Raw genomic sequence first — 16,159 nt, 5'->3', positions numbered from 1 at the left:
CTGGAGTTAAAAGTGCAGATGTTGAGCTTCGATGTTGGTATTAAAAGCAGATCAAAGTGTCAAAAATCAGCATTTTTACCCCCCAAGATCCAGAAAGATCCTGGAAACCGAAATAATGACCAACTGCCTAAAAGGTCGTCCAGGTTCCCCTGAAGCTGTCCTCGGTTCATCCGGGTTCCACTTCAGTAAATGGACTGCATTTATATAGCGCTTTTCCATCTGCATCAGACGCTCAAAGCACTTTACAATTATGCCTCACATTCACCCCGATGTCAGGGTGCTGCCATACAAGGCGCTCACTACACACCAGGAGCAATAGGGGATTAAAGACCTTGCCCAAGGGCCCTTAGTGATTTTCCAGTCACACCTTAACTACTAGACCATCACCTCCCCACAGTAAGCAGAATTGGATTCAGGTCAGGAGTTGTAAACACCCCCCCCCCCCCCCCCCCCCCCAACCAAAACAATCCCAACTCTGGCTCAAAGACTCAAAGTCCGTCTGCAGAGTTTTTGCTTTGCAGACACTTTGATCACACAGTTCTTTCCCCCTCTCTTTGCACCTGGTTCTCAGCTCAGGCCCGGTACTCCCCCTTCATCGTGTTTAACATGAAATTACCAAAGTTGAATCTGTATATTTCCAAAAATTCCTCCTGCTCCCCCAATGATTTTGTACTTTGACTGTACTTTGAGCAGGAGTGGTGAATGCTGTCGTCAGCTCACTGCTGTTTTTTTTTTTTTTTTTTTTTTAGGGGACCAACCTTAAAAGAACCACAAATTTTAATGTTGGACTGCAAATAGAGGAAATGACACCTTTTGGTCACTTTCTTTTCCATAAAATTTAAATCTGACAAAGTATTGTAGCAGTGTTCTTACATTAGAATGAATTTTTGTTCTGAACACTGCAGCCATGAGGTTTTTTTTTGTGGGCTGTATCTTACAACCTGAGGTCTGGGTGTAACTGAACACATTTCAACACACTGATAACCAATTTAGATTTATTATTTTTCTTTTTTTATTCTTGGTACATTCTGCGCCTGCTGGAGGACAAAAAAAAAAAAAAAAAACTAAAAACAAAATGTAAAATATTAAAAGTGTAACTGTCACTATTTGAAGATGAGCTTTAATTGGGACACGGGTCAGAGTGGCCAGAAGGAGACTCCAGTGCAGACCAGGTTACTCTGCCACAATTCACCTCCACACAATGTCACGACCTCTGAACCTGCTGCTTCACCGCACCCCACGTCCCCACAGTTCTACTTTCAGTGTTCAGACTTCAGTGCCACTTGTACCGTTTGTGGCAGACGACTGTCACAGAGACGACAAACCCTGACTGAAGGGAAAAATACAAACTAACAGCATACAATTCATAAAAGTTCAAACAAAACATTTCTCCACTTTCACAGACGCAGGAAATCTAGACTTGTAAAAAAAAAAAAAAAAAAGAATTTTTGAGATGATGGTGAGCAGGACATGAAATGAGCTCTATTTTGGGCCGGTCTTATTACAGGGCTCTGAGGAGGAACTGTGTGCCCGCAGGACTAAAATAAAGAGGCGACTCCCAAACCTCAGCGGCTCCAAACCCAGAAGAAGAAAAAAAAACCTCCTAACCCCCGCCCCCCTCCAGCTGACATGAATCAAGGCAGACAGAAAAGAAACACTGCCCCCTACAGGCAGAACAGACAGACCGGGACACTGACACTGGAAGACAGAAGAACAGTGCAAGTCCTAAAAAATCACTTATATTGACGTCTGGATGAAGCGACAATGAGGAGGCGGAGTCAGGGAACCAACAGCTGTGTGTGGAAGACGAGGCTGGTGTCAAAGGAGCGATGGGAGTGTTGTTTTTAGGAGAAGTCCATGTCCACTGAGCACCGTGTCCCTCACCCTGCTGGCACCTCAGCGCCGCCTGTCCCTGGGGTTGCTACGGCTATGAGACCGCCTTCCGGCGCCAGCGGTTGGCGAGGCTCGTCTGGGCCGGTGTCCGTCCCTCCTCCTGTCCCCCTCTCTGTCTCGGCCTCGCTCCCGCTCTCTGTCTGGGTCTGCCACTCGTCCGGCACCGCCGCTGCTTGCGGCCGCGCTGCCATCCTTCTCCCTGACCTTCAGCCTGTCTTTCTTCTCCTGCTCCTGTCTCTTCTGCTCCTCTTCCTGCTCCTCCTTACGCTTTCGCTCACGCTCCTTTTGCCGCTCCATGCGGTCCAGAAGCTTCTGCGTGACCTGGTGAAGAAACAAGTGGTTAGTGGCTGGAAACACGGCGGTTTAAGATGCTGGTAGGCGGTGTGCGACCCACCTGCTCCTCGGTGAGTGGAAGCCAGTAAATACACGGAGCTGCTTTGGTCTTGAGGAACAAGTCGTCTAATAATTTGGCTGGAGGCTCGTCGGGCTTCTCTGTTAAAGACACAGGAGAGAAGAATGAAAACGTTCCTGTATTTACGGACCGCTCAGCGACACCTACTGTTGGAACCGGCGTCTCACCTTTCTTTTCCGTCTTCCTCTCCTTGCTCTTGGCCCGCTCCCGCCGCCTCCGTTCCCTGTCTCTGGATCGAGAACGCTGCCTCTCCTCTCCTGGTCTTGCAAATTCGCGTATTTTGTCGCGGTCCCACTCCCGCTCGCCTCGGGCGCGTTCTCTGCGCTCCATTGCTCGCTCGCGCTCCGCCCACTGATCACGCACACCTGGCACGGCACCGCGGTCTCGCTCACGGTCTCGGTCCCGTTCCCTCTCCCTGTCGCGGTCGCGCTCCCTCTCCCGCTCTCGTTCCGGCATCAGAGGAGGCAGTCGGTTTGGAGGAAGTGCTGGAAGGACAACGTGGTCCTCCTCCTTGTTTGGCTTTATGATGCCTTTGTGGAAGTCCAGCTGTGGATAAAAACGTAGAAGGATTTCACACACGTTTAGCGTCATGTCTCTGTACGTACGGATCCTGTTCCAGTTTTGGTGGCAGCACTTTTTTTTTTTTACCTCATCCTGCTCACAGAAATCCACACTGAGGACTTTGGGATTGCTCTGAGGCCACTTCACTCCGTGGAGAGCAGCTCTGGTGGCAACCGCCTCCTCTGTGGTAGCATACTGATTGGACAGAAGAGAATCAGTCGCACCAGAATAATTGTGTGTAAATTAAATCTCTGCAGTGTGTTCATCACCTGCTCTCATTATAGAATAGACTTTATTGTCATTGTACAGGGGGGGTGGGGGGGGTGGTTGCGTCGGCAGAGCGACTGTACACCACAAAAAAAAAGAAAAGAAAAGAAAAACAAGACAGAAAGGACCCAAATCACCTCACAACAAATTTAAGTCCCCTTAACGAGGCTCAAATGGCTGATGAGATTGTTCACCTCACAAATTATGTTTACAGCAGTTTAGATTTTCCTGCCAACAGACTGATATACAGCATTATCACCCATGACCACAAGACAGCACAATCTACATGCATGCAAAACTCCTGTACACTTAATAAAGTACCATCTGATCCACACTCCTGAGCAGAAGGTGGTGGCAATGCACTATTAAGCTGGATGCCAACTGCCGTGAAAAAAGATCTGAATGAGGAGGATGTGTTGGGTCTTCTAGAACAAGCAAGATCAATAAATCATGCTCTAAAACTGAAAGACCACACCCTTTAATAAAGATAGGGAATGGCCTTCTTCCAATCTTGTATAAAGAAGGGGAGTAACTTTTATGCGCTTCTGTACTCAACTTGTGTGCACTTTGGGATAGTCAGAACCACAATGGGGAAGACATCGAGGCAAGGCCAACTGTAACGCTTTGGTGACAAGAAGCAGCTTACTCTCAAGTTTTTATGCCTTGTACCATGACATTAATTAGCCTATTAGCTTCTGTTTGCTCATGAGGTGTTAGACTTATAACTAAATAAATAACGGACAGATTAAATAAATTTTGCTACTTGTTCCATGAACTGGTAGAACCAAGTTTCTACCAAACTAAATGAGACTTAAAGCCCCCTTTCCATTATATAGTTCTAGCACTACTCGGATCTACTCGGTTTGGTACCAGGAATGCCGTTTTCCATTACAACTGAGAACCTCCTCAACGTGGATGAAACTGCCGTGACCTCAATTTATATGTGACACAAACACAACAACAGAGGACACTGAGGTGATGGTGTGCTTGCTGCTCTGTGGGTTTTTAAGAGAAGGCTGCAGACAGAGAGACGAAACGTGTGAGAAGTACACAAGACTTCGGGAGGTCATACAACAGTATGAAGCCGAAGATGAGAGGATACAAGCTGCTAAAAGACGACAACGAATGAGGGTAAGCCAACTGTAGCTATTGCTAGTAAATAATAAGTCCGGCGTACAATGTTGTAATGACTGCAGGTTGTCGCTATCAAGTATCAAAATTGTGACCGTCAAAATAAAGTGTTAATTTAGATTAATTAATTACAACACCTATAACACCTTTAGTCACACTTGTCCAGAAAATATGGCGACTAAATCTGTCCTTCAGGTGTGATTTGTCTTTAAATTCAGCAAAGTAGCAAAATCCTATTACAACACAACTTATTATTAGTATAACAAATTCTGAACAGCTACTTTCTTTTTTTTTTATATATAAAGTCGAGACTGATTATCATTTTTAAATTTTGAATAATTTAAAACTTCCTGTAAACTGACTGCATTTTGATAAAAGGGGAATCAGGTAGAAAGTACCGAAAGGGCTGTTTCTCCTGCCGTGATATTCCTGTTCCAGAATAATAAGTTGAAGATGTTAATCTAATGTGTTAGTTTGCCAAGACTCACCGTGACGTAGCAGTGAGACTTGATCTTGTCGATCCAGAAGCCCTCTTCCACCACAGTGCCCATCCGGTTCAGCAGCTCTTTGAGCTGCACCAAGGTGAAAGGTCGCACCTGCAGGTGATAAAAAGGATCCTGGGTCACTTAAACCACCACCAGACTGCAGGAACAAAATGAGAGCGCTTGGAGAGCACAATACACCCCGCAACTCAAAGTTCATGTTCTTAAACGTGCACTGTCTGTTCAAACACTCACCAGGTTGGTCACATGGATGATGGTGGAGACTTTTCCACGAGGTGGCGAGAGCTGCTTGGTTGTGCGGACCGGGTCGTCAATGGTGATGGACACACCAGACTTCTGCTGACTGATGGAGCGGCGCACCACACTGTCACTGGGGGTAACTACGGGAAAAACAAAGGCCGGTGAAAAATACAAAAAGATGACACAATGCCCAAAGTGTGCTGATTAGTGCAGCAGATAAGTGAAACAACCCTGCAAATGGTGATAAAATTCGGCAGAAATACTCCTTAGACACGCCTCTTTAGAAAAAACCAATTGGTCACTTGACTTTTCAATCGGTGGTCAGGTAGAGGTCAATTGAAGAATTACACAGAGGTCAAAATTAAAAGATGCTCCAATCATTAAAAAATATTCCACATTATTTGCCTGATCATGAAGATTCCAAAAAGGTATGGTTTGGACTATCTGTGAATTCTATGGAGTTACGGGAAAAAACAGCAAAAATGGTGACAAAAGGTCAGTGTCATTTTGTACAGAAGTCAAAAGTTAAAGTTGTTCCAATTTTGGTATAAAGTGATGCAAATTACTGGTTGAGCTAATAGGATTCCTTTTTTTTTTTTTAAACTTATTTGTTATTGACAGAAAGAAGTAGTATCGAAGAAAGAACAAACTGGTACACAGTTACTCGGGCGGGGGGCGCCTCAAAGAGTCTAGATATCTTAGCAAACAGTCACTCATCCATGTTCTTTTTGTCGATTTATAGTGGTGGTGTCCTCTTCTTGTCTTCTATAATCAGTCCATTTCCTCCATTTAATCTCGAATTGTTCTTCTTGTAATCTCAGTTTGTGTGTAAGTTTCTCCATTATAAAAATTTCTTCCACACTGCACCGCCACCGCCCTACCTGACCACCGATTGAAAATTCAAGTGGCCAATTGTTTTTAGCAAAAGAGGAGTGTTTCTGCCGAATTTGATGGTTTCGTCACCATTTGCAGGATTCCCCTCTAAATACTCTCTTATCCGCTGCACTATATAGGGTATTGGCATCGCTCCTGTGTGTGTGTTTGTATCCAAAAACAAAAACAGCTGGGCAGAAATCGAGACGATTAACTTTTTTGAACAGATTGGTCAAAGGTCAAACAGAAGACAGACCACCATATCTTTGCTACCAATGTGGCTTAAGAATTGATTAAAAACTCAGTGACTGTGATTGATTGGTGGAAGTGACTTCATGATGAGGTCACATAAAGTCATATAGATAGTTAAACAGAAACAGGAAACACAGTAAAGTTTGGATTATAAAGCCAGACGTCCTCGTGGCCGTTTACCTTTTTTCGCCTCTGCGTCCACTTTGACCGGCGTTTGTGTGTCTGAGACGTCCTCACAATGACTGTTCTTCCTTTTGTCTTTGGAAGATCGGCGTGGTTTTTCTTGTTTTTCTCCTTCTGATTTCTCGACCTCTTCCTCTTCATTCTGTTGTCCGTTTTCCTGGCTGTCACCTGGGACGACCTGGGAAGAAATCACAGGACCATCTGTGAACAAGCCTGCAAAGCCATAATGCCAACCTCTGTGGTTAGTCGTTACCTACATCAAGGTAGTAAATCTTTTGTGGTGGTAGTGGGGGAATAAAAAACCAAGTCCAATTATCTTCCTTTGAAGATACGTGACAGGAGTTATTTTCCTTCTTGCACAGGTTCATATGGTGTGATCCCACTGTGTGAAGTGTCACTAAAACCCACCAACTGCTTCAGGAGCGACACTTCCAATGGTCATGGTCAGAGGACAGGCTAAGTCATGTTTGCTGTTAAACTGCAGGAAAGCCTATTTACCAAAAACTAGCAGTTTCAGATCATGCAGTGATGTGCAAAATCAGCACACACTCCCAAACCTGACCTTAAGAGAACACACGTTTGGAGAAATCTGTTCTGGTGGATAATTCAGACAGCTTTTTTCCCCCAAACAAAGAGCCTAACTAGCTCAGCTTATTTGGAGATGATCAGTAAAATATGAATGTATTCATTTCCCGCTCTGGCGGCTCATCTCCCCCACTCTGACCTGTGTGACCGTGCGGCGGATTTTGAGGCCTTTGTCTTGGTCGTCCTGGCTGGTGTCCAGGTTCTCCTCGTCCCCAGAGAGCTGAAACTCCTCTGGGTGCAGCTCCACCACGGCCTCCTGAGTCACTTTGATGTCTGGAATCAAAGACTGTAGTACAAGAGAGAAACACACACATGCAGGGCTGAAGAAAACTGAAACCTGAAGACTGTGGTGATGGAAAAGCCAACTACAATTAAGAGTAAACACAGAAAAGGTTTGTTTAAACTTCATCTTGAGTTACCTCACTTTCAGCTGGTTATTATTTGTACTTTAACCCTGATAAAAGGCGGGCTGCTGACTCCGTACCTTCAGTGAGTCTGTGGTGATGCTGAAGGATGGTTTCTTGGCTGTGACCGCTGTACTGGAGCCCCACCGCCTCTTCCTCCCTGCTGCAGCCGTCGATGCCGCCTCAGAGTCTCCTGCACCTCCTTCTGTAGCAGCTGGAGATATTTTACTGCCTGCAATAGCAAGAAAAAAAAAAGTCACTTATCACAGATTAAAAATAAAACCATGCACACCCACATGGAGGGTTTGCTGTCCAACCAAATGCTTATGGAAAAGCTAACAATTAATAATTTAACTTCACAAAGATTATCAATGAGATTAAATAATTTCACAGTTGCATTCTCAGTTATTGAATTAATGCATTATCACATTACATCTCCATAATTCTGTCTGCGGGAGATTTTTGCCTTTGAGCTTATGAGAAATGGCACACACTGAAAGCTACCAGGAGACAGGCAATAAAAAGTCATTTAAAAAATAAAAATTAAATGCATTTATCACTGGGGAGAAAAAAATTCTCATCTGTTTCATCGCTGCTTGGCTTAGTACAACTACCACTCCCTACTTTTCATTGCAACATTTATACAAGCTGTATTTTTTAACTCAACATTTATCAAAGACAAACACCTACCGGCTTTTTGATTTTTACCCGTGTCACCCATGTACAGAATAGAGTGGGAAAATGCCTAAAAAGAAACTTGTCACTTCAGATCCTGAGAAAAGGTTATTGTGATGAAAAACACAATTACATCAGTGATACTTTATTTTCTGCCCTACAAGTATTTTTTTTTTTTTGGCTCATTCTCAGAGTTATTTTAAAGCAACTTGGCCCCATCTACACAAGGTGCTCCTGTATACTGATCTGAATGAGGTGCTGTGAGTCACTGGAAAGGAGAAGCTAGTGGTAATACACCATTACCTGGATGCCAACATCCACAAAATAAAATCTGAGTGAGAAGAGCATGCAGGATTCAAGAGAATGAACAAAATTCATAAATCATGCTCTCCATCTGAAAGGTCATGCTCTTGATTATAGGTAGGGAGGAACTTAATACAACTCAGTACTGTGTCTTGTTTTTGACAGCCAGAACCACAACAAAAAAGGTCAGCTAGGCTTAGGTAACATTAGCTCTAATACTTTAAAAACATATAATCACTCATAGTACAAATCGTCAATACAGTCTTCCCATTGCAAATTCATTTAGCCTCTTGGCAGATAAAGCAGCAGCACCACCTTTCAAAAATAAGTGCCTTATTTTTCCCCCATCTTCATGATTCATTTTTAAGCAGATGCAACTAATACTCTTGTGCGACATATAGTTAAAGGCAGCAACTAAGTTGCTCCTTTGGCTGTGATTTGTCTTACAAATTAGCAATGTAATAAAAATTCTATTATAACCACAATTATTACTTTGACTATTATAAAATTGTGAAGAGCCACTTTTTTGATACTCTGTACACTAAAAACCCCAGTTTCAGTTTTAGAAAATCCATTGAAAAATTCTAATAATATTAAGGTACATATTAAAGTCCTGGTCAGACTGAATAATGAGCCACGTAGCATTAATTTTTTTTTGGTGAATCAAGTTATTCAAGAAATGTGGGAGAGTAGTAGCTCTTACAGGCAGATTTTTTTTTGTTGGCTAACTAGGCTAATCTCCAAGTGTGGTCCTATTTCAAGAAGTTCAAAATTTAGCAGAAACAGTGAGGCAATTTGTGTACGAGGTATTATGAGGACAAACGAGGATGTTAGAGGCTATTTGAAGCCCGTTATCCGAGTACCTGGCAGCTACGAGGACAGGATAGGCTACCTGCAACAGAGCAGGTTCCACTCTGAGAAAGCCCTTGCGGCCTTTTTTAACATCTGTTTCATGGCTTTATTATTTGGTCTGACCAGGGCTTAAGTTTCTGCAAGTGTGCAGGGCTTCAAAGTTCTTTCCCTTAAAAATTTTCCCCAGGTCTCCAAGTAAGATAGGAAAAATCCAGGAAAACATGTAACTGGGATACTCACTGGTCAAGGATATCTTGCGAGTTGCAAAAGCCTTAGGAGTGGTGCTCTGGAAACAGAGAGAGACAGGAGGAGAACATACAGAACCCAGGGGGCGTGGGGCGATGTGAGAACCAGAATCCAGACCCAACAGGCAACAACAGAAAGATGGTGAAATAGGGACAAGTGGAGGAGGTGTGGGGGCTTAAATAACAGAAGCCTGAAGGCTCATTACGTTGGGCCACATTTAAAAGAAGCTTCTTGGTCGATAGACTCCAGACACATTTCCACTTTCCACCTCTGTTCAAAGACATGGAGATAAATCATTCAGCACTTGTGTGCAGAGTCTCAGGTTAAATTCAGGAGAGGAAGTGGATTAAGACATTTGCAAGTTTATTTTAAATAGTATTTCATTATTAGATTATGTCTATCAATAGTTTGATTCAGAAAAGACGAGCAAAAATATCCACCGTTGTACTTGAACGGGCCCAGACAAAGGACAACTGTGGAATATGCAAAAGCAAATATATAAAAATCTTGTTTTTTGAGAACATTTCTATTAGAATATATCAAAATATAAACCCCTCAAATTTGAGAAGCTGGAACTAATAAATGTTTGCCATTTTCACATCAATAAATATCATAATAAGATATTTTTGTGATCAATCGATATAAATAACATTTAACAGACTGTCCCAGTCACTGCCAATTTTCTGGATTAATCATCCAGGGGTCTCAAACCAAGTGGCAACAAATGACAAACACTAGCGTCGTGTCTGTGAGTCAGAAAGTTGTGTAGCAGTTTCAGTGTTCTGACGGGTTCCTGTACGTTGCCATGGCGTTACCGCAGCAGGGCTAAATGGTAATGATGCTGTTGAGCAGAGGTGGAGCACAGAGCGCCGGAGCCCCAAAATCATCAGGACGTTTAATACTGCAGCTGAAAATCGCAGTGGCAGGTTTTCCAAACTTAAACAGCCATCTGCACATCCACAATGTGTCATTTACACGTGTGATGAACAACATATCTTCATGTCAAAACTCCCAATCAAAACTGCAGTAGATAAAATTTTGAAGTATCAAAACTGCTGAAGAGGAACAAATAAATTCCTCTTCTTTATAGACCAAAAAGATGTGGCAGGAGAGAAAGCTTAATTTAAAAAAACAACTGCTATTTCTTTAAAAAGTCGTGTACATGTGAAATGAAGACAGGTCATTTCCTGGTACCATGTGACACCTGATTCCTTACTGGCTTGACTACGGCCCAAATGCACGACAGTGTGTACTGTATCTAGGCAACAAGGGTCCAATCAGAGAAGGCCGAGATGTGAGGGCAGGGCTCGATTTGAATGTGCAGCCAGGAAGTGATCACTGGGACTTTTGTTTCTTGGAGGGGGCCGGCAGAACTTGGACTGCTGATCAGAGTCACATTTCAGTCTTTTGGCAAAGCTAAAGCTTAAGAGTTTGCCTCCTGGTGGATCCTAGCACATGTACCTGGTGGCTCAGGTACATGTTGAGACAGTCCAGGATTTGTGAAGTCACGCAGACAACAATCCACTTAGCAATGGGGGAAAAGAAAAAAAAACAAAACAAAAACTTATGTCCATTGATTTCCAGTACATTGTCCCATGTGTGAAGACACTCCTGAATATTTGCAGCAGGAAGTTCTCATGTGAGGCATCAGTATCTTTAGCTGTCCATTAGTTCCTGTGGTCAGACAGCTTTGGTTTTGAAACATCCGCTTTACAACTCTGAACTGGAACAGATGGTGGAAAAATCATCCATAAGGATTAGAGTCCAGGATGACTGTCTCAGGTCTGACAGAGTTCATGTGCACTTCCATGGAATGCAGGAGGAACTGAACGGATGATTTTGGAAATCACTCCAGCTGGCCAGACGCCATGTCCACAACAGAACCCCAGTCTCAGTTCTCCCACTTCAGATGTTTTGAGGAAAACCTTGGGGTGATGTCTGTGAAACGTCTCTCCTGGTGTTGATTTGATCCAGTTAACACCACCTCAGTTACAGTGACAGACGTTACCTGCACAAACAAACAACTGGAAATCTTTGCAGGTTGGCACGCCTGTCAAAAACAGGCAAGGTCCGTTTGTCTTAAAAACAAAACGAAAAATTAGCACCAGCCAACACGTCAACATGAACAAAAGTCCAAAATGTCACATGACGACATGCCCAGTCTTTTTGCTCAAACACAGTCCCAAAAATAGATGGCCGTTTTCTGAATATAAAGCCCACAACAGTGACGTCACCAACACTCGAGTCCTGATCACTGTGCGGGTTCGAGCAGGACCATCCCTTTACAGGCAGAGGGCAGTGTGGGATTTAAACACTTTCAGGAGATGCAGAGTTTCAGCTTTTCTCTGAAAACCGGTGCTGCAGGAGGCTGGAACTGCAGCTGTTTCAAGGTGACGCTTTCACACTGTCCTCGTCTTCAAAATGGCAGATGGAAAAAAAGAGGGGGAGGAAAGAGTTGCACGCTTCCCCTTCCCTCATCCATCACCCCCACACACGCTACAGTCCAGTCTGGCTTAGATCAACCAGCAAGCTTCCAACCCCCGAGGACTTGGGTTACCATGACAACTGCGTGCTGCTGCAGTTATCACGGATGCCGCTGCTGTCGGCTGAGGTCTGGTGCAAGCTCCAGCTCCTGCTGGTTCAGCGTGCTGCAGGAAGGCTACAGGGGAGGCCGTGCCGACTCTGGGCCTAACTCAGGTACCAGCGGAGCACTGGGGCATAGCGAGACAGGAGTTGTACGAGGAGTAGGAGGAGGAGTGGAGGAGGTGTTGGTGGTGGTGGTGGTGGTAGTACGCAGCAGGTACCATTAGGGGCAATGGAAGAGGCATGGGCACCTTCATAACAAAGCAATCAATGGGGTTTTAAACAGCAATCACACCTTAAATACATATAGTGAGAGAGAAGTGTTCATGAACTGATATTTAAAATGGAAAGTGAGACAGAAGATGAACAACAGATAGAGGGGCAGAGGAAAGGGACCAAGTGAAAGAATAATATAATATAATACAACAGGCAGTGAAGAAACAAACCCTGACGCCTGTCTGCACACGCTGTCAGGGTCCATTAGCCATGCAAACCCCAGGAGGGAACCAAAACCCACAATCACACACAGTAAAGACATTTTCAATAACACCATCACATCAGAGAATGAATGCAGCTTACTGACGGACAAGAGAAAATAACTCACTTACTGAAATGTGACACTTCTAACGCTGAGCATCTACTTTATAAACAGCAGCAGAATGTGATGTGCAGGTCAGGTCAGTTCTGGGACCGTGATCTGTACCACATGATGCTGCATCTGCCTCCCTACGGAACCACAGAGACTCTTAGAAGTAACCATCTACATGCTGGAGCCAGGTGAAACAGGCTTCTCACTGACCTTCTCCAGCTGCTGGGGTCCTCACCACGGAGGCACCCATGTGCTGGATCATGACCAGAGAAACACACCACATGGTCGAAATGTCAAAACTGATGTTCCCTCAGAGTGCAGGTGATCCCCCTCGGAGTCTCCCCACATAACCGCTTGTCTGACACAAAGCTGTTCCAGCAGTACCCAAGGATCCTCCAATGAGATCAAATAAAGACATCCAGTCATGACTTGAGGCCACCTTGATCTACTGAACTGACACTATAAGCATTTATGTCTAATTTATTACTGCTGCCAGCCTGAGTTATCCCACAGCAACATCAGCACTTAAACCTTTGCAGGCACAGACAGACCAGACATATGCGCAAGACTTGATCTATGTAAATGAACTTGATGAAGACATTAATACAAAAGTAACTATGTAATCCAGATGGAAGATATTAGTTCACTACCATTTATTCCACAACCCAACTCAACCCCTACTTATTTACTCCTGTGGACACCGGAATTGAACAACCTGAGAATGTGAAGCTGTGAGGCCTACAGGACCATCACAGAGACCAAGTAATGCCTTTTTGAGACTCAAAGGTAAATGTTCGGGGTTGGGTTGGCCTTGAATGACCCTCTCGACTTAATGCCGTTGCCAACGCATGCTTCAATGAAAGAAAGAAGAGGCTCTTTAGTGAGAGCAAAGACCCAGACACCCCCCACCCTCTCGGAGACCTTACCTCCTCCAGGTGGCCCTCGCTGTTGTCTGGCTCGGCCCCGGAGGACGACTGCTGTGCCGCAGAACCCTCAGACTCCGGTTCCACCTCCGTCACTGCAGGTGCGCTGGGCTCTGACACTTCCCTGCAGGCAGAGAGGGAAAAGTGGAAAAGCTGGATTATTTACAAATCCAAGATGAGCACAGAATGGATTCTGAAGTAACAGTGTTGCTCCTGAGACACCAGCAGCAAGGTCCAGATGAGGCAAAATAAATGTGTAGAGGAAAACACTGCAGGGACCTCAGAGCCCAGTGATCTGGGTCAGCACCACTATAAATAACTTACTAGCTAACTGACACCGAGGGTCACAAACCCTCAAACTAACCCAGAGACCAACACTCAAACATTGCGCCACACAGATGCTCCACGTTATGTCATTACTTAAAAAAACACACCGGACTACTTTGCCAGCGCTAATGAAAACCTCCTACACTCCCTTATGTGTCGGCACAGGCAGCACCCTGTAGGTGGAGAATCATCTCACATCCTCAGACAGAGGGGAGAATTTCTACACTCAACAGAATATCACAGGGCTGTGAAATGAAAATTGTGAAATCTGAGGAAAATTTGCAGGGGGGGCACAGCGTCCAGGAGCCGGGGTCTAGGCCCTGTGGGGCCCCAGAATTAAATTTTTATCTAATGATACTTTTTCAGCATCTCCTGAAGAACAAATCTTAAAATGAGTGGATATTTAAATGATCCTACATTCAACCTTTTATTTGACCTGTCAATGATTATATTGAAATAACTGAATATGATGTGGAAGTAGGACCTGGAATGATTTTCCTTTTAATTGTAAACCAAATTATGCATTAACTCAGGACAATTAAACTACATGAAATTTATGAAGACTGAAAAGACTGTTACATTTCAAAAACCACAGCTGAAGCTTGTAGAATATTTGGAATATCATGGTAAAATATCAATAACATACCTTATAGTAAAAAGTCACTTATATTCTTGTGTAAATTCATGCAGCCTAAATCCATTCAAAGCCACAATGTCTTTTTTTTTTTTTACAATGAAAGAAAGTCTAGATTAGTGAAAAAAAGTCACATAAACTTGTCTAAAATCCTGTTTGAACACCGGAATGTTTATTTTCCAGGGAGATAAAAATTCTTACCGTGTTTCCTGAGAGGACACAGTTCACTTTTCCCGTTTCTTTTATCTTTCAGGTGTGTTGATGAAGCCAGCGACGATTCCACGGATTCTTGTCCTTATAAGACTTTTTCAAACCGTCTTTCTCGCCATCTTCTCTCTGTGTGACGTCGCTCCGTGACACAGACATGCTGCACAAATCTTTTAAAAACCTGAAAGCTCTAAAAGTTTGGGATGTCCACATGCTACGTTTAGCTTAAGCACCGCACAGGAGCCACACAGCATCGCCGCAGCAACCAACCAGTCCTGCTTTACGACAACTGTTGTAACAGCTACGCTTTGAGTGCCATTTTTCCTCAGCGAAACTCCGTGGATCCGAGGAAACTGATTTGTATCTGTGACACACAGATCAGTGTCCACGGACTTATAAAACTTACACGATGTCGTAAAAAAGAGAATGCTTTGTGATAAGCATTTTAAAAACTCAGTGATGTTAACGATTAAAGAATACATCACTAACACCCCACCCCCCTCCCCATGATGAAATCCGCGGAATTCTGGGATCCGCTGAGTTTTCACAGCCCTGATAACACAAACAGCAGAAAACAAAATTAAACAGACTCAAATATAATCATTTGAGCAAAACAGTTATCGACTGAGAGACAGATTCTCATCTCTGCAACATGTTTTTAATCAATGCACAATATTCCTTGAATATGAGAGCAAGAGAGGAAAAAAAACAAACAAGACACTCAGTTCTTCACAGAGCAGCATGAGGAAACAAGTCTGACTCACAAAATTAAATCACAAGTTCTTCAGAGTACACCATAAAAATATCCCCTTCCTCCTCTCCTCCAGTACCTGTTATTTGTGAATTAAGACAAAACCAATCCACACCTTCAATTTCCTTTCCACCATAACAAGTTTGCACATATTCTTAAAGAGTCTTAAAAACCTCAATGAGCGAAACAAACTGCTGCCTTTGTCTTTTTCTGAAGGTTCCCGGTTCAAACCCCACCCCTGCCACGTTTCTCCACCTAATGTGGACTTGCGTCAGGAAGGGCATCCAGTGTAAAACTTGTGCCAAATCAACCTGCACATCCACCTTGGATTTGCTGTGGCGACCCTGAATGAAAACAAGGGAGCAGCCAAAGAGACTTACGGTTTACTGGGTGTCCAAGAGGAGCAACCGCTTTCTTCCTGAAACCTCATTCCACCTCTTTCTCTAAAGATTAATCACTAGCAAAATGTTTATGCCTCATCCCAGCCCCAGATTCTAACAGCACAGTTTGTGGCTTTGGTGGGGGGTTAAAGGTCAGACACACACCTAGCAAAGATAGGATACAGATCAAGTGGACAAAAAGAAAGTTTAGACTCAAACTGAGCCTAAAAAGCATAAGCCAGTCACAGATCACAGATTTCACTGCAGTTGAATGCTGACAACAGTCCTGGTGGGAAAACATGACAGCAGCAAGCAGGAAGTGTGTATGTGTACAGGCAACTACTATTGCTTATAGTAAAGTTGAGGTGAGTACTCAATATGGAGC

The 16,159-nt window shown here is 43.8% G+C and overlaps 1 protein-coding gene across 1 annotated transcript in view; it reads right to left on the bottom strand.

Annotated features, from left to right (window-relative positions):
- Nucleotides 1-1,667: 1,667 nt before the first annotated feature.
- acin1b (apoptotic chromatin condensation inducer 1b) overlaps nucleotides 1,668-16,159 on the bottom strand; it is a 34,505-nt gene continuing 20,013 nt past the window's right edge. The window contains 11 exon segments of the mRNA XM_034164087.1: nucleotides 1,668-2,214; nucleotides 2,288-2,385; nucleotides 2,473-2,851; nucleotides 2,954-3,061; nucleotides 4,753-4,860; nucleotides 5,002-5,147; nucleotides 6,313-6,493; nucleotides 7,040-7,186; nucleotides 7,385-7,536; nucleotides 9,375-9,420; nucleotides 13,479-13,599. Of these exon segments, the coding sequence (XP_034019978.1) occupies nucleotides 1,897-2,214; nucleotides 2,288-2,385; nucleotides 2,473-2,851; nucleotides 2,954-3,061; nucleotides 4,753-4,860; nucleotides 5,002-5,147; nucleotides 6,313-6,493; nucleotides 7,040-7,186; nucleotides 7,385-7,536; nucleotides 9,375-9,420; nucleotides 13,479-13,599 (1,804 nt within the window). The 3' untranslated portion in view covers nucleotides 1,668-1,896.

Source organism: Thalassophryne amazonica, chromosome 23 (assembly GCF_902500255.1).
Source record: "Thalassophryne amazonica chromosome 23, fThaAma1.1, whole genome shotgun sequence".
Classification (NCBI taxonomy): Eukaryota; Metazoa; Chordata; class Actinopteri; order Batrachoidiformes; family Batrachoididae; genus Thalassophryne; species Thalassophryne amazonica.
This window is presented reverse-complemented; position numbering and strand designations above follow the sequence as displayed.